Source organism: Dicentrarchus labrax, unplaced genomic scaffold (assembly GCF_905237075.1).
Source record: "Dicentrarchus labrax unplaced genomic scaffold, dlabrax2021, whole genome shotgun sequence".
Taxonomy (NCBI): Eukaryota; Metazoa; Chordata; class Actinopteri; family Moronidae; genus Dicentrarchus; species Dicentrarchus labrax.
Window position 1 is genome coordinate 10,428,945 of NW_026136715.1, and position 25,419 is coordinate 10,454,363.

General features: G+C 42.1%; 3 protein-coding genes across 11 annotated transcripts in view; 1 reads left to right on the forward strand and 2 right to left on the reverse strand.

Moving 5' to 3' along the window:
* Nucleotides 1-557: 557 nt before the first annotated feature.
* On the forward strand, nucleotides 558-4,882 carry LOC127377776 (haloacid dehalogenase-like hydrolase domain-containing 5). 2 transcript variants are annotated; one of them, XM_051425969.1, is made up of 9 exons: nucleotides 558-848; nucleotides 1,336-1,377; nucleotides 1,743-1,946; nucleotides 2,078-2,190; nucleotides 2,289-2,382; nucleotides 2,489-2,522; nucleotides 2,635-2,809; nucleotides 2,933-3,121; nucleotides 3,629-4,882. In XM_051425969.1, the coding sequence occupies exons 1-9, from the start codon at nucleotides 729-731 to the stop codon at nucleotides 4,023-4,025; spliced, it is 1,368 nt and encodes a 455-aa protein (XP_051281929.1). In that variant the 5' UTR covers nucleotides 558-728; the 3' UTR covers nucleotides 4,026-4,882. The 2 variants fall into 2 exon arrangements, with proteins under 2 accessions (XP_051281929.1, XP_051281930.1); XM_051425970.1 differs by lacking the exon at nucleotides 1,336-1,377 and having other exon boundaries at nucleotides 561-848.
* A 443-nt stretch (nucleotides 4,883-5,325) lies between these two features.
* gp9 (glycoprotein IX (platelet)) lies at nucleotides 5,326-6,744 on the reverse strand. Its single transcript, XM_051425971.1, has 2 exons — nucleotides 6,499-6,744; nucleotides 5,326-6,187 (listed from the first exon to the last, which is right to left on the reverse strand). The coding sequence occupies exon 2, from the start codon at nucleotides 6,184-6,186 to the stop codon at nucleotides 5,440-5,442; it is 747 nt and encodes a 248-aa protein (XP_051281931.1). The 5' UTR covers nucleotide 6,187; nucleotides 6,499-6,744; the 3' UTR covers nucleotides 5,326-5,439.
* Nucleotides 6,745-7,420: 676 nt separating this feature from the next.
* LOC127377773 (IQ motif and SEC7 domain-containing protein 1) overlaps nucleotides 7,421-25,419 on the reverse strand; it is an 88,735-nt gene continuing 70,736 nt past the window's right edge. For 6 of the 8 annotated variants that reach the window (XM_051425955.1, XM_051425956.1, XM_051425957.1 and 3 more), the window contains 13 exons: nucleotides 21,499-21,778; nucleotides 19,894-21,173; nucleotides 19,419-19,580; nucleotides 18,816-18,938; nucleotides 18,075-18,241; nucleotides 17,719-17,858; nucleotides 16,520-16,549; nucleotides 15,434-15,559; nucleotides 15,247-15,346; nucleotides 14,843-15,004; nucleotides 14,300-14,476; nucleotides 12,521-12,570; nucleotides 7,421-11,184 (listed from right to left, as the gene is read on the reverse strand). In XM_051425955.1, the coding sequence (XP_051281915.1) occupies nucleotides 10,648-11,184; nucleotides 12,521-12,570; nucleotides 14,300-14,476; nucleotides 14,843-15,004; nucleotides 15,247-15,346; nucleotides 15,434-15,559; nucleotides 16,520-16,549; nucleotides 17,719-17,858; nucleotides 18,075-18,241; nucleotides 18,816-18,938; nucleotides 19,419-19,580; nucleotides 19,894-21,173; nucleotides 21,499-21,778 (3,334 nt within the window). In that variant the 3' untranslated portion in view covers nucleotides 7,421-10,647. Of the gene's footprint in view, nucleotides 11,185-12,520; nucleotides 12,571-14,299; nucleotides 14,477-14,842; nucleotides 15,005-15,246; nucleotides 15,347-15,433; nucleotides 15,560-16,519; nucleotides 16,550-17,718; nucleotides 17,859-18,074; nucleotides 18,242-18,815; nucleotides 18,939-19,418; nucleotides 19,581-19,893; nucleotides 21,174-21,498; nucleotides 21,779-22,415; nucleotides 22,834-25,419 lie in introns of those variants that run through there. The other 2 variants (XM_051425958.1, XM_051425962.1) reach the window with 2 other exon arrangements.

The window sequence follows — 25,419 nt, forward strand, 5'->3', positions numbered from 1 at the left end:
CAGGGTGGGTAAAACTGGATTCTGCTGTCTCGAACAAAGAGTCAGATTTCCCCGTCAAATTCCTTGTGGAACTCCAGCAGCAAATTTAGCCACCCCCGAAGCACATCCCGGGACACGAGGGCAGACTGCTACACGTGACACCAGTGGGTCAACCAAACTGGTTTTCAGTCACAAAGGTAAAATGGAGAATTAAATCTAACGGTATCCATGTTGTGCCTCACAGTGCAGAATAAATCACCCAACCCTGGAAAAGTTTACACATAAACATATATTTATATATGTATATTCAGAGAAAACTGGTGGATCCGGGTGATTGTGATCAGACAGCTCGTGTTTGTTTGTGCAGCCCTGCAGTCCGTGCTGGAAGCCACGGAAAGGTGCTGGTGCGTTCAAGAAATGGTTAAGCTCCACCTCGGTGTCTAAAATGGCAGCGGGGGTTGCGGTGCAGACGCAGCTCCTTCCGGCAGAGATGCAGCAGGAGACCCTCCTACTCCTCATATGTCGTCATCGGGTCTCGCCCAGTCAAATCATAGTCGGAGAAAACATCTGAGAGAGAGAGAGAGAGGGAGGGAGAGGGTGAGGGAGAGAGAGGAAAAAAAAAGAAAACCCGAGCCGAGCACCCTGCGCGGCCGGAGCGAGCCGGCTTCATGCTTCTTCGCGCGGGGTCGTGTTTGATTTCTATCCTTTTTCTTTCTGTTTTTTTGTAACCCGGTGATAAATAAAAGGAGATGAAGGGACTCCTGCCGTTTTACCGGGGCCTGTGCACCCTGAGTAACCGTCAAGCCAGACGAAAAGCTGGGATTGTCGGTTCTAGGTGCGGGTTTTGCGGAACTCAGTCTAATAGCAAGGTACGGATCGAGCTGTTGCTGCAGCCTCGGCTCAGGCAAACAATAATACGGTTGTTGACAAGGCGATACTTTGTAGTTGTTTTTTTGGGGGGGGGCGTTAGAATGTATCGAATCGACCGTTGCATGCAACTTACTCAGATGTGGATGCTCTGGCAGGGAATGAAACAACAACAGAGGATGTAACAGCAGCTGTAGCTTACTGTATTTGTCCCCCCGTGAGAAAACAACAATAGCTGATAATATATACTGTGTTCCTGGTTGGGTGTCTCAGCCCAAGCAACAGAAGAAGGGAAAAAAAGCACAAAGGGACCTTTATACTTACATGTTTGGATAGCTGTAGGATTATTTGTAAAAATGCTAACAATGGAACCAAACACTCTCTATGTACTGATGTGTCACCATAGGTTTCCCCCTATGGATTATCTGTGGCTGCCCCCCTATGTTGCAGATATGTAATGCAAACCTTTTTTTTTTTTTTTTTTTAAAGGGCCCATATTATGCCACAATGCAGAGCCAAGCCCTGTCACTAGTATGTTTTTTTTTTTTTTTTAGAAATACACTGTCATTATGTGTGTAAACAATATTCACAGACATGCATATTACATATTACAAAGTAAATTTAAGTCATTTAACACTGTGATTGCAAGCCCCCCCCTTGAAATAAAGCTGTTGATTATGTGCAATCTCACAAATTCACTTCATTCTCAGCCACATTAAAGCTCTTCGTGTATTTAGTGAATCACCATTTCCCCCTAAGTTTGATCATTTTGACTAAGCACGTCATATGTCTGTCACCCTTCCTTTATCCACACAGCGTTGCTTGTTTTTCTACACCCTGTGATTTCGTGCCTGCAGTCTGGCTGATGAACCCGTGTTTGTCCTTCTCTCCTACAGCCACAGCCAAGCTTTGGGCTGTTGTTCGACATTGATGGCGTGCTTGTCCGTGGGAGGATGCCAATCCCTGCTGCAAAAAAGTCGTTTGAGAAGTTGGTCGACTCTCAGGGACAATTTGTGGTGCCAGTTGTTTTTGTCACAAATGCAGGGAATTGCCTCCGACAAACAAAAGCAGACCAGCTCTCTCACATCCTGGGAGTGCCTGTGAGTTGTCAAGCTGCAGAGAGAAATTGCTATAGAGGCTTAATGACTGTTCTATGTAGATCCTTTTTATTAATCTGGTGTCCCACGTCACCTCTGCTATTAACCTCTTCCAACCCTTGATCTATTTCCAGATTACACAAGATCAAGTCATCATGTCCCACAGTCCCCTGAGGATGTTTAAGAAGTTTCATGACAAGTGTGTGCTGGTGTCAGGACAGGGACCAGTGCTGGAAATCGCTAAAAAGTAACTTGGATTCTTGCTTTGTTACGTTTTCAGCTTGTGATACATTTAAATTAGATTTGCATAATACTCTTCATTTGTCCATAACCCTCTGTTTTTAGTGTGGGCTTTAAGAATGTTGTCAGTATTGATATGCTGAGGGAATCATTCCCATTGCTGGACATGGTGGATCACAACAGGAGACCCAAACTGCCGGTGAGATATTCAAATCTGGTGCAGAAATGTGTCGATTATATAAACACCAAACTGTTGTTAAGTCACACACAACAGCACATGTTTAGTTTCTCTTCTTTTATTCCAGTCCAACCCACTTGGGAACCTTCCTAAGGTTGAAGGTAAGAACATGTACCTCTTATCTTAAACGTTTATCAGTCTCATAGTTGCTCACTGGCATCGGCTTGTTTAATATTGATGTCAAAGTCATTCACCTTTTAATTCCATGTACAGCTGTGATTCTGTTTGGGGAGCCAATCCGATGGGAGACCAACCTGCAGCTGATAATTGACCTCTTGTTGACCAACGGTAACCTCAGCAGCATTCACAAAACCCAAAAGATGTCTCACCTCCCCCTGCTGGCCTGCAACATGGACCTCATGTGGATGGCTGAGGCACATTCTCCACGGTAACTTTAAAAAGAAATCAGTGCTTTCACAGATTTAATTTATTGACATTATCAAATTAAGCACTGTCTCTCGAAAGCTGCCAAATGCAAATATATATCCCATTGTATTCAATTTTGTCTCAGGTTTGGCCATGGGACATTTCTTGTGTGCCTAGAGAACATCTATAAGAAGATAACTGGTCAAGACCTGAAGTATGATGCCCTCATGGGAAAACCCAGTGAGCTGACCTACCATTTCGCTGAGTACCTCATCAGAAGCCAGGCCATGCAGATGCAGTGGAAACATCCCGTCACTTCACTTTATGCTATAGGGTAAGTTTTTTCTCTTTGCACTGTATGTAGGTAGTATGGAATAAACTAAGGAAGTGATGAGACTTGAATAAAAAGAGAACAGGAACAAGTACTGCATAACAAACTTAAGTTAACTTCGCATGGCTTTTTATTTGCCAGTTACTGAAAAGTGTGTTTTTCTCACATTTTGAGTTGCAATTTTTAAAAAACTGAGAGAAACTGTGAGAAAACATCATATAAAATACAGAACTCCGTCATTTCGACTGCCCACAAGCATGCTAGAGATCATATCACACCTTCCTTGCATGTTTCACTTCAACTTTTTATCACGAGTGTTGCTTTTGTACTGGTGCAGCTGTTCTGTGTTCGCATGCCGGCACTACATAATTGCTTTAATTGCTCCTTCACCGGTGGAGTAGGATAGAGCAGCAGAAAATAAACACATTGTTGCACATATCAGTATCCAGGCTAGCTTTGTGCTCACTGCCTGAGGCACTGAATAATCTCTTCCCCCTTCTGCGCTCTCAGGGATAACCTTATGACTGACATCTATGGCGCCAACCTATACAACCGCTACCTGGAGGAGAGAGTTGCTAGAACGAACCCCAAAGCCATTGCTAAGATGGTGACCGCCACAGGGTCCGCCACTACCGTGCCCCAGGAGGAGGAGATCGACAACATGTGGGAGAGCGAGCTAGCGCTGCCCGCTGCCACCTCCTGTAAGTCTGTCCTAGTCTGCACGGGGGTCTACAACCCCAACGCAGAGGTGCCGTCTGATGCAAGTCACTGCATCAAAGAGACTGTGTTCCACGGGCACCGGGACTTCAGATTTGACCCTGCACTGGTGGAGCCCGGCCACATTGTGCAGGATGTGGCAGAAGCTGTTGACCTCATCTTTGAGCAGGAGAAGTTTGTGCCTCAGTAGAGTTTTGAGCCAACAGGTTTTGTCCCAGTAGAGAAAGACGGAGGGGGGCAGGGCATTAAACTGGGTATACCACTTAATGCATAAAACCTCTAGGAGCCTAACACTGTGGACTTTGTTTGACAACCTGACAGGGCATTGATAAATATGGGTCACCTTCTAAACTTTCAACTTTGAGACAAACTTTAGAGAAAATTAATCATGTAACTGTTACTGTCAACCGCTCTTTTGTATTGTTTTTGTGATAGTCTTTAATTACACGTTTTTTTCTTTAAGGAAAAGTGTAAGAAAGGCCTTATTTGACCCAACTAAGTATTTTTTTAGATGATAGCAATGTTTTAGATAATTACAAATCCTGAAATCATCCTATATTTATTACAAAGATTTACCAGTGTTTTTAAGAAGCATATTCAGATAACATTTGACCTATTATTATACAGGCTACTTTTTATTATTGCATTTTTAGTCATTTGTTTACCCATTTATCCTGGAAAATCTATGCATGAATATGAGAGAAATACTTTTACTGTAAAACAACTGTTTGATGTGCAATATTGTCCTCTAATAGTACTGCCTGTCTGCATTTTGTCTAGATGTGAGAGCGTTGACTAGTATTTGCACAGATCATCTTTGACTTTGTCAGACTTTCATCTTTGTTAAATGTTACCATATCTTCCTGCCATAACCTGATTAGCATAATGTAGAAATTCATTTTAATGCTTTAAAATTTGAATTCCAGAAGCAAAAGCTATTTAGTACAATGCCAATCAAAAGATTTTACCACTTCGTAATTGATTTGTAGTAATTTACTCATTGTAAATAGCGTAACTTAAGAAAATATAAGAATTAGTTACACACGTTTTTGTTGTTCCAAACTGTGTGATTTTTCTCTCAAAAATGACCCACATCTTATAAGAACTGGTCATGGTATTGATCACTCTGTGGAGGCACCTGTAACAGGCAGCAATGTGTATATTTTTCTACAAGATATGCAGAAAGTCTTCATGCTTTTAAACATGAATGCTTAACTAGCTCACAGACATAGACTGATGAGTATTTAGCCATTTCCAATTAGGTTTCAATCATTTCCAATACAACTGCAAGCCCAAAATAGTTCTCAATGCTCTTACATTTTCTTAGTGTATCTGTAAATTTCTTGAGCTTTAACCAAAAATTCTACAGTGTATAGCATATTATGACGCGCAGTCTACGGCACAGGACCTTTTTCAAAAGAATAACGTTTCACTGTAAGAAAAAAATAGCAGTTACCCAGAAGAAGCGTCAGGAGACATGGCTGCAGCGGTTTAGTGTTTAAAATCAACTTTATTGCAAAAACACCATGTTTTGTTATTGCCCTTAATTCTACTTTCCATTTGAAGTGTTTTTGTAATTCCACTGTAGTAGACAAAGAGGTCCCTCAGGTAGCCTTTATCTTTATATTGTGCTTCTTGTGCAACACATCCAGTACTTGCGGCAGTAACTCCATGTTGATAAGTGGCTTTTCTAGATCCTCCGCCTGAGTGAGAGAGTCAGAGTACGGCCTGGCCTCTGACAGTGCAGAGTGCAGCCTCCTCCTGTGTTTGGGCTTCAGTGAGCGCAAAGAGTCGGCCTCGAATCCTGAATGTCTCTCATCTATGTACAGAATGAAGGTGGAAGTTTTGGCTAGTCTCAAGGTCATCAGAAGCAGAACAATGAGGCAGCATAGCATCACTCCCATCATGGTGTTATAAGCTGCATCAGTACAGTTTTCCAGGGCATAGGAAGAAAAGGAGTCATCACTGAGTTCAGTAATGGCTTTCTGAGCCACAGAGCTTGGACTGGCACAAATGGGCTCTTCTGAGACAATATCCCTGTTCTTCAGCAACCAGTTCCTCAGGTATTGGATCCTGCTGTCACAGTGGAAGGGGTTCCTAGATAGTGTGACCCTTTTCAGACCAACCAATCCGTCAAACAGGCCTGGAGGCACTGAGCTGAGCCGGTTGTTCTGCACATAGAGCTCTGTGGTGCCAGAGGGCAGACGAGGAAGCTCCATAAGGTTTAAAGAGCTGCAGTTGACTCGTAGACCATCACACAGGAGGTCTGAACATAGGCAGGGTTGGCAAGTATTGTGTGCACTTGATGTGTCCAGGAGAAGGAGGACAGCTAAGCTTAAACCGGAGAGCATCCTGCAGGATCAGGAACATGTTATTCTGTATTTGTACTGTTAGTTTCCAGTTTGCATAATAATAAGAACACAGAGGATGCTTTAGATGATTATCCATAGATCTGTGTTAGGGCTAAATTAACATTTAGCAAATAGTCTTTTTTAAGAATGTTCTTAATTGTTTATTGCAAAAATTAATACATCTATAGGTGAACAAAATTAAATATAGCGGTGCATCCTTAATCTTTCCTAAAGAAAAGTATTCAGATATATCCAAATGACAAAGTGAATGTAAAATCTCCTCCTTTTTTAAAATGAAAAAGGAATACAAACCTTTTAGAGTCAAACCAATATGGAAGTTACGTCTTGTGGTTCCAGTCATCCTTAAAATATCATTATATTTACTGTTCTGCTCCAATGTTGCATTTCAGCTTAAGAGTATCTCAGAAGTTCCCCTGAACTCAAGGTGTCCCCGTTTTGTAACTGATGTGTTATTAAACTCTGAATAATAACTGCACACCCAACATAGAGTAATGTCAGTGTGAGCAACGCACCAATAACACTGTACGGTTATGGCGCATTTGACGTGAAGGAAATCCATCTGCTTAAATGAGATAAGAGTTAATCTATAAAAAACAGGGGCTGAGGCTATCTGAAGCTCTCCCACACAGTGTTTATTACCAGTGCTGAGGGCACGGGGGCACTATACTACAAAATACAGGTTGGAGCATGCACAGCTTTATGTGAATTTGAATTTACCTTCAAGATATTTTGGAAGCCAAATACTGAGCTAATAATGAGCTCGAGGCCAAAGATTCTGGACATAAATCGTGGCTGAATCCAAGAAAATCTACAATCCAAGAAAGAATTTCACACTTCCACAGCTTCAGAGAAGTGGTTTAAAGCTGAGAGGTAAGAGTAAGAACAATCACTCACTGATCCTATGAGGATCTGTTCAGCAGGTACACTTTTCGCCCATAGGTGGAGTAATGGCACAGATTTTCCTTTCCCTTTGAAAGCACTCAAATGCATGCCCTCTAGTGGAAATGCTGCAACACTAGTGGAAAGTATTACTGGAGCCTGGAAGTGGAAGATATGAGAGTCTAAGGATAAGGCACTAATGTGAAATGCATTATACAAAAAAGGGGGAAATCCTTTGATTTACACTGACAGCTGACTCAGTGCTCAATAAGATAAAGCATTTTCTACTGAATGGTAACTTCATATACACCAGAGAGCAAGAACAACACATGCGTACCATAAGTCATATATTCGTTTATTTTGCGTTCTCAACATTGTCACAGTTGAAGTTTTACAATAACTGGGGTCTTACTGACTCACTACTCACTGTACAAACAGAATGCACATATAAATGAGGCCATTCTTGTCTTTTCCTTTTTTTAAAATGTGTCTCACGCCAGACTGAACAGCTTGCAGCAGGATGTGTGTATATTTGTATGTACAGTATGTTTGTGTGTGTGTGTGTGTGTGTGTGTGTGTGTGTGTGTGTGTGTGTGTGTGGTAGGTGTTGCATGTATGAAAAGAGAGCTGGATGTAAATGGCAGCGAACTTTCTAACAGTCTGTTTTTTATTTCTACAGCAAATGTCAGTTCACGACAGCTGGACGCAGAGACAATCGATATGTTCATATATCACCCCTCTAATCCATCTATGAGGTGATGTATATACATCCTGATCTTAACTGCAGGTATCAGAATAGAGTGCTGATCCTATACACATTATATACAGTTCCTATAACCCCCTGGCTTGGTCCCTTTGCAGCCTCATAAAGATAAACCCTCCTTCCAAGCAGTCCATCAGTTTGCACACCAAAATCCCATATTTACACGATGAAAGCCCTCAGCAACCGAAGTGCAATGTTCTTTATGTTTGTAATTTACACAATGGCTTTGTTGATGAAATGCATGCCGAGCTTCAATAACTACCAGCCAAACATGGAACAACAAGAACACGTCAACATCAGGAAATTCCAAATTAATCAAAACCAAAGGAGAAGTCAAAATCTATAGGCTGATTTTTTTTCCCATCAGCTCACAGTGAATAGGACACATGATGATCCATGCAGTGCATTGTTGGGGTACTTTCTCACAAAGAATGACTGTAGACATTTGAAGCACTACAACACACACCAAAATAAACAGATTCCTCGGTTTTACATCGTCCCAAGATTTCAGAATTATAGCAAAGATATGAAATCACTGGAAAGACACATTCAACTGATCATTAATGTCCCATAATGTGATATGTCTGTCATCTGAACTTTCCTTGTTAATTCCCATGAGGAAAAATGTGTGAGAATAAGCCTGACTTATGGCAATGGTTTTATTTGTGAATGTTAAAATACATTTTACAACCTGAATATCGGGACAAACAGTTTACTGTCACTAATTTACACACTAGAATAGACTCTTATTTGTAGAATGTAGAAAGTTATTCTTTACATATACCCAGTTCCTTTGTTCAGTTTGCATTTTGTATATTATAATTGCATTTCCTGAAAAAATGAAAGTGTTCTTCCATATGTGCTTATCCAGCAAAATATTTCTGTTCAGCCCCAAGAGAAGCATATTCCTTTTATTAAAATATATACACACATTCCTCTTTCCACTGTGAACTGTGTAAGTAAGTATTTATATATTCTTAAATGAAAAAAGATTTTTTTTTTTTTTCACCTGAATCTTGTCCTGGAAAACAAGATAACAAACTTTCACTCTTAGTACAAGTCTGCATTTTCTGAACATGATTGCACTTAAACTTGCTATGGTAACACTGATTTGTTATACAATGTGCAGAGGATAGCCTCACATTAATAACATTACATGCAAAAATCACTTACTAGACATTCCACTGAACTCCAAGTCTGTACCTCTCATTAGACCACGAGGACAGCCACACATTAATTTACTGAGAAAGACTCTGACAGGGGTCAAAAACAAAAAATAAATAAATAATGACGCAACATTAAAAAAAAAAAAAAAAACGCACAAATTGGTGGGACACCTTGTTCTTAATGTACAAAATCAGTACAAAGATATTGCACATATGATAGAAAAAAGATGAAAAAAATATTTTTACTATGCAAGAACTGATTTTATTCACTCACCAAACCTTGCTGGTGAATAACATAAACATACTAAACAAGGCAAAAGAAGATTTCAAAAGTGTTTCTATTTTTGACTTGAAGAGTCAAGAGAGCAGCTGTCGCATATGTTAAAGGCAACAGACTTAACATGTTCAACACGTCCATTCTGTGGGTCCATTTGTAACATAAACTGAGCCTTCAAGTGTATTTAATGTTTGTATGTTCTTTTCACTCTTAATCTTCATTATTATTATTATTTTTTTACAGTTCAAGCAGCCACAGTATGAGTAGTAAACTGAGATTAAAACAACCAACCAGCCCTGTTTATCGTTCGTGAGAGTTGACAAGAAAAGTCTGCTTTGAGGCTTCAGCTGTGACAGCACAGCGTTTTGAGGCCCATATGCGACAGCTGCCATCCAGAAGCTCCTTCTGATCCATTTGAAAGGCAAAAGTTCCAGAATAGATTATAGGCCGGACTGAATGGGAGTTCACTCCTTTTAGATCTACATCCTGTTACCACAGAGTCAGTATAATACTGATAGAATTCATTTTTGCTGATAATAATAATTGTAAGTATAATCTTACAAATTACTTTACGCACAATATACTGTACACGAAGTCTTGACTAAATAGATTATGCATTAATAATTGGCACATTTATTTATGAGAGCTAGGAGACAACACATACAGCTGTCATCTACAGTAAATACAGCACTAGAACTACAATGACTGAGACGGTCGACTCAGTTGTTTAACCTGTCCTTTGATTTAAGTTAGTGTGAAATGATTATATCTAGGTTCTCCACTACATATGAGCTCTACGGGAGGCAACAACAAATTGCATTCATATGATGGTAGGATCTGCAAACCAAAGAGTTGAAAGTTGACTTCCGAAAAAGGCTGAGCACAAGAAATGATGCCACCATTGTGACAGAGAAAACAGTCAGCCATGTTCTCGTCTCAAGTCGTCTTTCCTCCTGATTATGTGAAGGTAAGACAGGTTATTGAGGGAATGAAGCAGTGGAGAGCGGCTTGGTGAGAAAACACATTTTCTCTCCAGCCGTCACGGCCGGGCGGTGTGTGTGGAAAACATAGAGCATCTTCCTGTACAGAACCCCCACAAAACCCTGATGGGGCCAGGCCCATGATCAGGCAAACTAGTAAAAGGCCCCTGGTGGAAGATTTGAGTCCGATTTCCATCCTGCATATTAGTTGGACCTGGAGGTGAAAAAGGTGACTGCATGTGACTGGTTTCCATCACAGCAGCAGTAAAACACAGTGGACAGGCCATAGAGTTATGCTGTCAGTCCCTTTGGTGTAAGCAATTGTCCCTCCTTCAATAAGTTCCCTCCTCGCTTCTCCTCTCTGTGTTAGGAGCATCACACTACGGTGCTGATGCCACTGTGTTTGGGTTTGGGTCCGCCAGGTGCCGAACCCGCTTGCTGACTGTGGTGGTGAGGAGCATGCTGGGAGTGTGAGGCATGATGGGAATGCTGGCTGTAATGGCTGTGCTGTGAATGGGCGTGTTGGTGTGCATGTGAGGCGTAGGCTGGGTGCTGGTGGTACTGCGTGTGGGGCGGGGGGTGGTAGTGGTGGTGGTGGTGGTAAGGCGGAGGGTTCTGTGGGACTTGGCAGTACTGGGAATGGGGACCGTGGAGTTGGGCCTGCACTGTATGTGCTACCTGTGCTGTGTGGTGCAGGTTGGTCGGGTGGGGCTTGTGGGATATGAGAGTGGGGTGACCAGGTGCAGGGAAAGGAGAGTGGCTTTGAGATGAAGGTTTGCCTCGCTTGCTGCCAAAGAGCGACCCAAGGATGGAAGTCGATGCTGAGTTAGGGATGGAGGGATGGCCGCGTGGTGCGCCCTCACGTGGCGTGGTGGCTCTCCGGCGTGTGTGTGGGCTGCTAATGATGGACCCCTGCAGGCAGGAAAAAAGGTAACAGCAAGTCCGTCAGACTCTGTACAAGTGCTACTGCACAACAGCTACTAAACTGCAGCTACAAGGCACCAGCAGGATGAATTCACAGTTTTCTAATTTCAGGTAAACAAGTAGCAAAATGTTATAGGGCATGCAAATGAGAAACTAAAAATGTTTTCATGGTAGGCAGCAGCAACACTAGGAATACTTCAGCTTCAAGATGAAGGGAGCCTATATTCAGAGGAGCTCTGCTGTTAAGGTGCTAACTGGCTTGAAACAGAAAATCTGTAACAAGAGTAATTACATAAATTAATACCATTCAGAGCATAAATAATGACATTAACAGGGGTAGAAAAGACAACATTTCATCTTCATTGCAGTCAGTGTGCCAAACCCTCTAAGAGTCACACATGCAACTTGTTATATTTAATGGAGGCATAGTTTCCACATGCAGAGGATGTGACAGGCAAACTTGTCATCCACACATTAGCATTCAACTAGAAGTCAGAAGGCAGGAGGAACTAGCTCTTGTGTGCAGACTTCACAACAGGCCTGGACACTTTCCCCCCTTTTCTGGGTCCAACACTGCTCACTATCCAGGTATGAATTCTCCTGATAAAGCGTTTCCTTTGGCACATGCTTCATCTAAGACTGGAGAAAGACCGTATGACGTCTTTGAAAGCAGAATGAAATTTTCAGGGTCCCAGACTTCAACCCAACACATGAACTCATGGACACATGAAATGAGGGAAAGATGAATGAATGAAATCCACATCTTTATAAGTCCGTGTGAAGCCCTTCAGCAGACTTCTGACTATGAAGGCTACATTCCTCCCTGAACCTTACAGCATTTAAGAGAAGTTGTGGTTAAGGGAAAAAAGAAAGACCCGGACAGGGAGAGGGGCTGCAGGAGATGTACAGTTTCCTAGTGTCTCACAGAGCTACCACCCTGGCACAGAGAAGAAGAACCAAATGAAAACTGCTTGGATATGATTGAATGAAAGACAGAGACAGGCGACAAGGGGAGGGATCAGAGGAGGGATTAGTAGAGTCATGCTTGTTTGAAGATAAAGTGTATATTGGTCATATAACATGACCAAAACAGGAGATCTCTGGCTTCCACAAAGGGGCTAGGATCAGAGGCAGGCAACCCATGCATGCACACTAACTGAGGCAAGCAGGTTATAAGGCATCCCAGGAAGAAAAATAAATGATCCAAACAAATGGACTGAGTCTATGAAGCAAAGAAGGTGTAAGACCAAAAATAAATGGTGTGTTTTCACAGTGCACATCATCACATAGAGAGTAGCTTGGATACCAGCTGCTTCCAACTTACTTCCATATTGCTGTCTAGTGATCCTGCACTGCTGCGACGCCCCCGCTTGCCTGCCCGAGACATGCAATACCACAGATTAGAGATCGACAGCACTCCTGGATCGACTACAGACGTTTAGGCCGCCCACCAGTCCCGTAGGGGGCAGTGCAGTGGATTGTGACTGTGAGTAAGGTCCAAATATGGGCGGGAAGAGGAGAGCGCGTTCAGGTTTGGGTGGGTGGTGGGTGACAGGTGGTATTGTGGCTAACTGTATAGTGAAGTCACATCTTCACACTAAAGCTGCATTGAAATTTCAGTGATTTAAGTTTTTCAACGCACTTCGAACTGGAGGCTCAGTCAGGTGATACTTTAAAATTTTTGAATGTATTTCCAGAAATCTCAACAAATATGGACTCCATGAGCATCAAGTCTAATAGACCAAGGAAATGTCCACAGTTAACTTTTCCTAAAAGATTGCGGGCTAAAAACTTTAAACAGGGTTGATGCCGAAACAAATTTTCTCCCAGATTTTTGACTTGAAATATGACAACTCGCTCTTAATGTTGTCACAAGATGTAGATTTTCAATCGGGTCAAAGTTGGCGAAAAGCCAGTCTCAGTGACAGTCACAAAGGAGGAGACACATCAAAAGCAATACAGTGGTTGTTGCACATGGGATGTACAGGCATATACAGGTCTGAGGGCGAACAGAGCACTCTTGCCGTTGTTAGGCACACTCAGCCAATGATACATGACCAATAATCACACATATACAGGAAAATACCTGATGTGTATGGAAATAACACAGTAAATACACATGGAATGGGAGTATGGCAGGAAAGGAAAAAGAAAACACTTAACAAAAATGACCCCACTAACATGCCACATCCTGCATTGAAAAACACAGGAGACAGGAGGGCTGAGGGACGTCTACACGCTTCTTCACTGACTGACCTATCAATTCCCATTGAGGTAGTGATCATGAGAACAAAGCATATCATATTACCAACAGTGAGGCAGACCCCTGACTGGATTTCATTTTGTTATCAAGTTAATCACCTGATAACTTCACATAGCTGTTATCTGTAATGAATGAAATGTATTCTTGCTTCAGAGCGGCTGTGTTAAACACTGATATTCATGGATGTGAAATGACTGTTAACATCAAGACTGAGACTAAATCTTGATCTTGTTGCTGCTTAAAGAATGGTACACATCAGCACCGATTTGTTTGGTTCACAAATATACGTGAGAGGAAATGGCACATGATGTTTGAATAAAACACAAGATTATCATGAAATGTCTTTGGATAGAACAAACTTAGGAGTGCAAAAGTGCCAAGTTTTAAAAAAAAGAAGTGACGATTAAAACATGGATGGAAATGTTCTGAAATAAACTCATCCAAATGGTCAGGGTGAGAACTGCCTGTCAATTTCATTCATCACTGAGAAGACAAATCTAGTAAAACCGCATTTCTAAACATTTAACTTTCTTCTCAAATGAGTCTGTATTCAGTCTTTGAATTGTAAAAATGTGGAGCACACCTTAAGTCTCCCTTAAACAAAGTAAGTACAAGAGAAGTTAAACATTGAAGGACACACTGTCCAGACCAAACTATCCGATCACGAGGGAGTTAGATAGTAGATTTAAAAAAGGAGAGCTAAAATCAATGTATGGTGCCATGAAACAACATTTTGCTATTTTTATCCCCTTGGTATCATCTCAGAGCGCTGGATGACAGAAGGAGAGTGCTTTTCCATTAAAGAACCGGCTGGAAAAAGCAAAGACATTTTGGCTGTACCTGCTTCAGAGAGGTCTCGCAGGGAGCTGCTGAGGGCGCTCCTCTTCAGGCCCTCTCCCATGGCGTAGGTGTCATCTAGACTAGCGCGGTTCATGTTCCCGTTGCCAGCTTCCTTCTTCAGGCCGGAGCTCTGTGACATGCTGGGCCTCACCACCCCCTTCTGCTTCTCCAGCTCAGCTGTGGAAAGAACCCAGGGAAAGACTGAGGTAAGTGGCAGTGGTTTTACATCTCACTCTGGCCGGGGAATGACTTTATAACGTCTCTGTAATGTATTCAGCCACCTTTTGCAGTGTGAATGTCAACTATTGATCTACATCATTCAACATTCTGTTCATGTGTAATGACAGAATTGCCTTTTGAATGTCCAGAAAAAAACACAGCTCTCCTTTCTGTTAGCCATCCTGTGAACTCTGTAAAAATTCTCCCTCGTAAAGTGCCGCAGTTGAGTAATGAGGACCATGCCCTGTTTCTACTTTACACCGCCTGAGGTAGACATAGTGAGAGGGGGGGATGGGAGGGGGTGAAAAAAAAAAGGCAGCTCACACTCTATTCTGTATTTCTCCATTTCCTGGACTTCGGCAATGGACTCTCGTAGGTCATCTGTGAACTTCTTGCGGTCCTGGGGGTTGGGTGCGTTAAAGTTGATGAGGACTTTGATGTCCGCACCTGGTATCGCTGATGTAAGTCTGATTCCATTTGGGTAATCTGGGGCAACGGCAAAAAGAGAGGGAGAGACATTTACACAGGGACCATTGATCAAAACCAAGTTAAAACACATTGGGCAAATCTGTCTGAAGTTTGAAGTATAAACAATGTCACAGCCCATTGGTTTGACTCCCCATTTCTGCTGGATGTTTTACCGTGCTAAATCAAACCCTGTGATGTAAACACTGTTAGCTAAAACACATCACAGGGATAGAGACAGAATAAAAGCAAATGCCACTTACACTGATTTTCAAACAGCATGACTTGCATCCCATACAGAGAGAAAGACTGCCGGAAGCTGTATGTTACTGAGTTCTTCTTTTTCTGAAAAATCTTCGTTACCTGAAATCATGTAAAAAGAATAATTGAAGGGCTGGTCTAAAGAGAGAGGAGAGGATATGAGAGGATAGAAGAGGAGGGGGCTTTTACCACTAGGAGGTCGTTGAACAGGAAGATCTCCCGCTGATGCAGGCCCAGCTTCTGGAGTTTGTTGGGATCTGGAACTTCAAACAGGCGGCAGTAACACACCAGCCGGCGATGGGGCAGTGACAGCACCTACAAGGCAGGGGGAAAAAAGCACAGATACCAACACTTCAGAGGTCATTATGGCCTCAGTCCACAAGGTAATAAGAAACAGAGGTCACCTCTTCTTCTGAGCAGAATTTAAAGAAGGCGTAGGTAAAGGACTGATTTATTGTGTTTGTATGGGGAGATGTGGGGACATTTTGGATACTACTGCTTAGGGCTGCAACTATCGATTATTTGCATCCTTGATTGATCTGCTGATTATTTAATCGATTTGGTTGATAAAATATCAGAAAATAGTGAATAATGCCTGTTACAATTAGCACTTGTTATCACGCTCTTTATCCTGTATACTGTATATTTTAAAATGAGACCCAGGAAGAGTAGTTGTTGCCAAGGTAACAACTAATGAGGCTGCAAATAAACAATAATGTTCAGTCATTTTTATACATATTAAGTTTGTTTCACCAGTGAAAGTTAACTGTTAACATAGCATGAAGTGTAAATATTGTTGCTATGGCTACCTTTATTTGTATTCAGGTTACTTGATGCACTGATATAACCTGTTAAACTGTTTACCTGAACTTTGAGGAGTCCTAACATACAAAAACAAGTATTGACCATGGCAATGGTACTGTATAACTAGCATTAATGCATTACAAAATAATAACTGCTAGTGCTAGGTCTGTGACTTGAAGGTATCTGCATGGTAGATGCCATGCACCCAGCTGAGCACAGAATCTGTAAACACTGCAGCTCAATGCCGCCCAAAAATTTATCGTTTATCGTTTCTGCCTGGAGCAATGACTGCTCATCTCTCAGTAACAGATGTGGTGCTTCAGGGTGCAAAAGTTCCTGTCTCTTTAGGTAATATGAAAAACTACCTGTATGATGTGTATTATCTGCAATGTTCAGAGACAGGAAGCTGCGCACATAATGAAAGACAAATGATCAACTATAGTTTAATTTATGGATATTTAGCCTACTTACACATCCCAGGCCATGGTGGAGAGATCCGATCTAAAAAAGGGAGAACAAAGAAGATGTTGCAGCTGTTATGTTACTATTGCCTTTGATAATATGAAAATTCAATCTCTCGTGCTTACTAATGAGCACATATAAGATTTTGCCATTGCATTGCTATGCACCTACAGCCTTGAAGATACATGCGCCTTTTGTGTTCTGTATATAGGGTGGATGTCTTTCTCTGCTGCTGGACTTGAGGGAGTCGGTAGTGATGCTGGAATGAAAACAGATCCTCCTCTAGAAGCCCACTCTGAGCAGCACTAGTGGACATGATTATAACGGAGAGGAATTCCAATGTCGTTTTATACTAAAGTGTTTTACTGAGAGTCCTCCTGGGCTTTTAATTCTGCAGCTAAATAGTGATGAGGGATCATTTTTCAACATTAATACATACATTAAATTATTACTGGCAGAGCACCCTATCCATCCCACTGGAAACCAACTGAAACAAAGTCCTCTGTGCAAGACATGCCTCTCCCTGAGGCTGCATAGGTTAATCACATTTTTAACCTTCACACATGAAAAAGACATCATTGCCTGCAGAATAATGCAGAAAGGCTGCTCCCCCTGCTCCTGAGAGACTGGAGCACAGTCAGAAATAAATTAGATAATGGCTCTTATTCAGTATTCATAGACAGATATAAACTGTCTAATGATTAATGAATCAACAAATTATTGCAACGTAACGTATGTCGGTTAATTAAATACTGGTATCAACCACTTTTCCCTCTACAACTAAGTAAGAACTATATGTGCTAAGGTGGCAAAAAGTGCCCATTTTTCATCAGACTGCAGCACTGGGTGACATCTCTCAAGGGCTTCGGGTGTGTTAAAATCACCAGCGTGAAGGTCTAAGCCCAGGCATGTCTCCCCTATCACACAGTAATACCCAAATGTACAGAGAACTTAAATGTTCTAAATCTCCCTATTCCTTCTATGACTTAAACTCTGTAAGTTTTGGGGTCAGTAAATCAGGAGAAATGTGAAATTTTCATTTATTGAAAGTGATTCTAGGCAGATACAGCTCTGAGAGTGCTGATTGAAGAATAATCAACACTGTCTACATCTAATAGGCCAAAGATGCCTCAGAGACTGATTTCATGCCTTGAAAAATATAATATGATTTGGTGAACTTAGTAGAGTAGATAATAAACAGTACTCACTGGTTTCTTTCCCACAATGAGCTTCTCAACCTTCTGCACCTGTGAGACGTGATCTTCGTTCGTCTTGAGCTCTCGCTTACGGATCCTCTCATAGATGCCCACCAGAGTCTCCCTAGGAATATCCTCCCCATCATCCACACCTGGCACACAGGGGAGAGCCGATTTACTTTACAATGTACAGTCAAGGGGAAAGGATTAATAAAATAAATTTCTTTCTCTGCAAGAAAAAGTAATTCATCTGCAAGTGATAAAATATGTCCTAGGGTATATTATGTATGTAGCACATTTTAAAATATCAGTAAATATATGTTGTTTACAAGCAGTGTATCCTTTCATATCAGTCATTGTTTTGCTACCTCTTAAATTCTTGATAAAGTCCTCCAGCTTCATTTTCCTTTCGGGCTTGACATTGGGGCTGTACATGTCAGTGTTGAGGAGGATGATGGCGAACGCCAGGATGAAGATGGTGTCAGGGTTTCTAAACTGCCGCACCACGGTGGGGTTACAGATGCAGTAGCGCTGGCTAGAGAAATGTGACAGGAGAACAAAATCACCCATCTCAACTTACAGCCAAACTCTGACTACATAACACACACAAAAGAATTGCACTCATGGTGAGGAAATGTTTTCAACATAGAAGAAAACAGAAGTCATGTTGAACTGGTTCTCCTTATGTACCAATGATTATCTAGACAACACAGCTGTGAGGAAACCCAGCACCAATGACTTTTCAAAAATCAATAAAAGTTAACATAAAATGCTTCCAGTGTTATGAGCACAAAGCATTATTGTTTATTGCATATGCTGTTAGCCCCTTTTTTGGAAATGTGTATTCAGGAACTGTGTGGTTCAATGATCAGTTTATACATTTTTCTCACAGGTTCCGGGTCAGCAACCAACAGACAAGAGACATTGTATGTAATGAATGTGCAAGTATGAACACAGCATCAGTGTTTTCTCTTCTGTCTTTCCTAAAACACAATCATTCATTGCGATAAACAGTGGATCAGGATTGCTTTTTTCCCCTCTGTTTTCTCTGTGCAATTATTCGTCTGTATCAATATGTGTAAATGCTATGTGTCAGTGTGTGATCTAACCTGAAGGCTTCGATGAGCCGCTCCACCTTCTGGGCCTCACCCTGAACACGGATGTGGTTCTGAAATTTCCTGAGAGCTTCGTCCAGCTCCATGCCTTGGAAGTCCATCTCATCTACCACACAGCTGGTACATAAGAGGACAGATGGAGACAGAATGAAATACAAACATGGGATACAACAGTTTTTTTGCCCACCACCAACTCTTTTATATCTTAAAGCGCTTAGTTGGCCTAGATTCTATCATGGAGGATATTTCAATATTTATGAAAGATGTTACTAGGGATTCTCGTTATATTTATGTCATGAGTCATTCTTAACACCTGGAGGCTCTTAATGAGTTGGGTTTGAGTGAGTTTTTGTGCCATGCTTGTCACTCTTTCTCATTTTGCTTTATTAATTATCTTTAGCAATGGACCCAATATTTTGGTACATACTGGCTTTCTTTGTTGTTCATATCTTAAGTTAACGTTTATTTTGGAATCTGCACATGGACAAATCCTGGACTTCAGTATATTTACATTTAATTTTACCCTTTTTGATCTTTCCTTCACACTTTTATCCAATTATATATAGGTTTGGTTGGAGGGGGTGGAATCATACTTACTCCAAGACATCTCTGTTGAACTGTTTCTGCCGGTTGCCCAGAAACTCTCCAATCATCTGCCTGCTGAGCCCCTTCCTCTGCAGCAGGAAGTGAGCCACACCAACTGGTGTGTCAGGGATGAATCCTCTCTCAGTCAGGTACTGGATGCCCTTCTCTGGCTTCCTGATAAATCCAAATTTTAGAAGCAGGTAAATTTAAAAACTGGTAAGACTGCTACTACCTAAACTTGAATTCTGAGATAATACACATCACCAACTTCCTGAGTAAAGTTAGATCAGTGTTGTTTTTTCATAAAGATCTATTAACTGTTGATACACTCAGGATACCTTTGAATTTGATATTAATGCAGCTGATTGCAGTTTATAGTACAACACACAGTGCGTGAATGGCTTCTCTAACATCATGTCCATTTGCTGGGCCCTTAATCATTGCAAACACTGGTCAAGCACCTGCTCCATCAGAGCTGAGTACCTACTTGTTGAAGAGATTCAGGCCGATGCGGTAGTATCTCTTGCGAATAACATCATTACTGAAGATGGGCGAGTCCCAGCTGTTGCGAGTCTCTTTGTGATAAGTCTGCTTGCTGAGTGTTTGCTCTCGTAGGCTGTCTCTTGAAGAGGACTCGGAGCTGCAGTTGATAGTGTCATTGGAGTTGGATGTGCTATTGATGCTGTCGTTGTCCCCATCAGAGAAGTCAGATTCTGACTTACTCTGTCTGTTGGCTGAGCCGTTGATAGCTAAGTGGCTTTCCAGCTGGCGGTGGCGGTGGCGCAGAGGTGCGTCATCGTCACGGGAGGAAGCTCGTGGTGGGGGTCCATGGGAAATGTGTTTAGGGCTTGCCTGGGATGATGTTACAATGTGGCCATGTGGTTCATACACAGGCGGCCGTTTGACAGAGCCACGGTCAGACCGGTCACTGAGCTCTACAGAGCTGTCACTAGGAGGTTCTATGGTCAATAAAGGAAGATGGTCCATTCTAAGTCGCTGCTCTTGGCACTCTAGAGAAGGAGTGCTGCGGCAGCTTGTGTCTGTGTCACGACCCTCATCTTTGGGGTCAACAGGCCAGTACTCCTGAGAGGAGTTGACTGACCGCAACCGCAAGTCTGATTCTGTGCTACAGGGCTGTTCCCCTGACCTCGACAGAGCCATAGAGGGGGACATGTCCTCCTCATCGATGAACAGAGTAACATCACTATAGGATGCCATCGTTTCATCGTGCATTCGTCCAGCTGCCCTGCGGTGGGACTTCACCTGATAGGGCACTTCCCTCTCCACCTTAGAGCAGCCCATGGCTTCTGGGTCAGGACCCTCATCCCCCTGAAGGCTGCGACAGTTCAGTGCATCATCTATTGACTCAGCCAGAGATTTAACCTGCCTGGAAAAGGCATCCTCCAGCTCCGTGATGGCATCTGTCAGGTCACCCTGTGGGGCTGGGTGAGATGCCATGTTGGCCTGTTGGTGGACCTCTATGTCTCCACATTCAGACTGCACCATGGACAGTGGGGTGCCATCCTCCGTCATGGACACCTGCCTCCCTTCAAAGTAGGAGCTGTGCACTTTCTCGGGGCCCTCAAACGAGAGCTGCATCCTCATGTTGGTGCGAACAATGCGTCTGGACATACGGTTCTCAGACATAGAGCTCCTGAGACGTTCAAAGTTCTTGTTCATCTGATACTGGCGGAAGGCTGTCTGGATGGTGCGGGCCGCATGCCGAGTTATGAATCGTCCACCATATTTACGCTCCAGCATCTCCACCTATAGAGAATAGGGAGTAAATTAACTGTGAAACGAATGGAATTTTTAATTGGTTTTCTCAGCTGTAGATGATTTACAAAGTCATCATCCTGGATGCCACTGATAATTTGCTTTTTCCAGCTGTCAGTGGCTCTGTGACAATCTAATAACAGCTTTTCCTGGTTTATTTGTACCAGTAATAATCTCACACAGCTGGGTTTCGGAGTAACCCACACACAATTCACAATTTCTCAAGAAAAATTGCATGTGACATTTCTTATGATACAAGACCATAAGAAACTTAGACCAACTCCAAAGCAAACTATTCCAAGCTACTTTGAAATACCTGTTTGTCCTGGAGGTCAGCAGAGAGTTCATAGCTCTCAGAGAGCGAGCGGGACCGCTTGATGGCCTCCTCCTCAGCCTGCTTACGGAGAATGGACTGCGAGTGCTGGAGCTTGGGCCGACGGGGTCTCTGAGGCCCAGGCTGGACCCCGTGGCTGTAAAGCGGGCTATCAAATCGGTCAGGGCTGATGGCAGAGCCGTGAGTCACCGGGCCCTGGCCAAAACTGGCTCCACCATCCAGGGAAGGGCCACTCTCATTGGGCCGTCCATCCCCTTCCACACTGCAATACGAAAAAAAAAGGGATGGTTAGAGATTTTATCTTCTCGCTACAAAGATTAGTCAATGAAAATCTAATTTGTGAGTCAGAATGTGATTGAAGTATTATCAGGTTAATTGTAGCTGTCTTACTGATCCATCTTATGAAATGTCAGGGCAAAAAGTAGCTTAACTTCAGGGATTTATGGCCTAAGCTTTTCTAAAAGAAAGTCTTAATCAATAGTCTAGTCTCGGTAATGTAATATACAAACAAGTATGGCATTATAGAAGTGAACTGCAGAGTGTGTGTGTGTGTGTGTGTGTGTGTGTGTGTGTGTGTGTGTGTGTGTGTGTGTGTGTGTGTGTGTGTGTGTGTGTGTGTGTGTAAAATGTAGGCATTTCTGGGACCTGCTGATTCTACAACTTAGTGATACACAATATAACCCACATTTCATTTATCTGTAAGCTGCCTAATACTTACACATACATCTGTAATAACTACTGAAAATATACAGCCTGCCATCAATTTTGCTGTGCTACATTCAAAAAGTACAAATGCCACATAAACACTCTCCAAATATGAAAACACATTGAGTCATCCGTTGTCCTTGTGGAATTACCTCTTAGACAAACAGTGTGAAAAAAAACAAGAGGTTACTCACTCACTCTTACATTCTGCCGTATTACAAGGCGACTGCTTATTGCGAAAAGACCGTCTATTTTCTATAAAATGCCAACTCTTCCTCCATATCTTGTCCACCATTCTTTCAGCCAAGTGAAGTCCAGAGTACAAAGGATCCTCCAGGAAACTAAAGTTTATGCCACCTTAAGGACCAATCAGTGACCAATGGGAGTTACATCATGTTTGCCAGAGCGACGACACACTGTTCCAATACATGTTACAAAGTCCAGTTTAGAGTAGAATGACAGAGTAAATACAACCTCAGCGGTCCTTTAGGTCCTTAGAAATAGCCGATATGTGGGTGTATTAGGTGCCCACCTGCTCATTAACTATCATTACACTAACTAACATCTCTTCTCCTCCACGGTACAGTAAGTTCACTGTTCACTGGCAGCTTAACGTGTTTGAACTGTGACTTGACACACCCATGTTGTGTACACAATCCACTTCCTTCTCAAGACAGCGAGCAACAACCAATGCTGAGTGAAAAAGTGGAACTGAAAATGGTCAAAAGTTTAAACCACAGATGTATTTGTTCACCCTTTTTGTGTGTAAGAAAGGTTTTACTCTAAACTGAATACACTGAATCAAGATTTACTGCTTGGCAAGACCACTCAGCACAGCACACTGATTTACAAGAGATGGTCATTCATGGTTCAATATAGCCTATCATTACTTTATGTCTAGTAGAAATTTCAGGCTCAGGCATATTGCCTGCCTCCGTCTGCTTAAATGCATACTTGTCATTTTGTAAATTTGAATCAAATTCACAACCTACAACTTTTCTGTCTGCTGATTCTTGTCAGACAGAGAAAGGGAAATGTAATATGAAGTAAATATAAATTCAAAGCTTGCTGTAAGTGATTTCAACTAATACAACTGAGCAACTTTGCATATCTGCAAGGGTTTCAAACACTTAAATCCTGTAAAAAAAAAAAAAGAAAGAAAGAAAAAGGCACTTCTGCTTTTCAACCAAATACAAGTGTAGACTATTAAAACATGTTGGCCTGCTGTGGCTGCCAAACTACCACCAATTATTGTTAGGCAGCATCCACAAAATATTTAGTCTGATTCCAATAGCTAAGATGGTGTTTGGATGCAACTGGAAATATTATTATGTCTTGAAGTAACACAGGTGTTCCCTTCCACCAAATGCTGAATTCTTGAGTGAATTCTTGTGCATCACATTAAGTGGCCTCCTTCCCTTCTGTCAGAGTGCAGATGACCCATTCAGGGTCAGCCAAGGCCACCGTGACACAGGAAAACTTCATGGTGAACAAATGCTAACTGACTCCCTTGTGGCAATATAGGTACAAACAAAGTGTGGAAGAGCACACAACAACAGGGCCAAAAGAAAAGGCCTTTATACTGCTGGAACAACATAAACCCTTGCACAACACAGTGAAAATCATACTTCATTGCATAAACGCCACTGGGACAAATCTCCCCAACTAGGGATGGGGCCGATCCGATACCGTATCGGTATCGGGACCGATACCAGCGTAATTCACATATCGGAATTTCCCGATCCAGCCTGCGCAGATTTCCGATATCCATGAGCCATGTGTGCGCTTTAACCTTGTCTGCTGAAATGACTCCACAGGTGATTCCTGCCGGCCAGTCTGCTAGCTGGCTGCAAACTGTGGAATGGATTTCCTAAACGGAGGCGCAGCTCAATGAGACAGAGTTATGAGACACGCCTCCGCTCAGGAAATACATTCCACAGTTTGCAGCCAGCTAGCTGGATAGCATTGAGCAGCATTGTGGCTAGCCAACATGTCCGCTGTGTGGAAATACTTTACACTGGAAACACCAACAAGACAGCAAAATGCAATGTTTGCAAAGCCATAATTCAGAGACGCGGAAGCTCCCTCACGTCGTACAATACTACGAACGCAATCAAACATTTAAAAGAGCACCACACGAAACAGCACAAGGATTTTTTAGGCGAGCTGTCAGGAATCACTTCTGGAGTCATTCCTAAAACAAGTTAAACTCCAGGCAGACAACGTGAAAGCTAAAGGGATTGCCGAGTGTGTGTGTGTGTGTGCGAGCGAGCGTGTGTTAGATGTTTACAGTTATTGCACTTTTCTTATATTTCAGATAATTGACATTTTAAAACCTTGATTTATTGATACTACAAGAGCCAGTGTACTTGATTTGTGCTGCTCAGATGCACACTGTTTTATTGATAGTGTGTGTGTGTAAGATGTTTACACTTATTGCACGTTTCTTATATTTCAAGACTCAATTATTTGACATTTTGGGAATTTAATAAATATTGACATGAAAATAAATCTGAAACCCTTACAGTTGCATATTTGTTTTCAGAATGGGATTTTTCCTGTTAACAGGATTTCCTGTTTTTCTGACTTCCTTTTCTGACCTTATACTTACCTCAAGTTGCCTTTTGGGACATACATGCATACATACGTACATATCATACTTGCCTGTTGAGGAGTAATAATGATAATAATAATATTAAAGAAAACAGAGCTCTGGTATCGGAATAGTATCGGTATCGGCCGATATCCAAATTCAGGTATCGGGATCGGATCGGAAGTGAAAAAATGTGGATCGGTGCATCCCTATCCCCAACCATCTGTCGTGGCAAACTGTGACGCTGTCATCCCTGGAGTTAAAAGTCACACCTTGCGTGCTGTCACAGCACCAGAATACAGCCGGTGGTAATATTTGGTTTCATGATTTCTATATTAAATATATGATGATAATGGCATTTTGCCTTTGTTTAGGCATAATAAGCAAATGTTGGTATGCTTACATACTAAACTAAGATGGTGAACAAGGTAAACATTAGAACTACTTAACATCAGCATGTTAGCATTGTCATTGAGACTAGGTAAGCATGCTAATGTTTGCATTTAGTTAAGATCACTAATGTGTACAGCCTCAGGAAGCTGCTAGCATGGCTGTAGAAGCTTAGTTCCATTATGTTATGTTGTTTTGTTGTATTGTTTTCTACC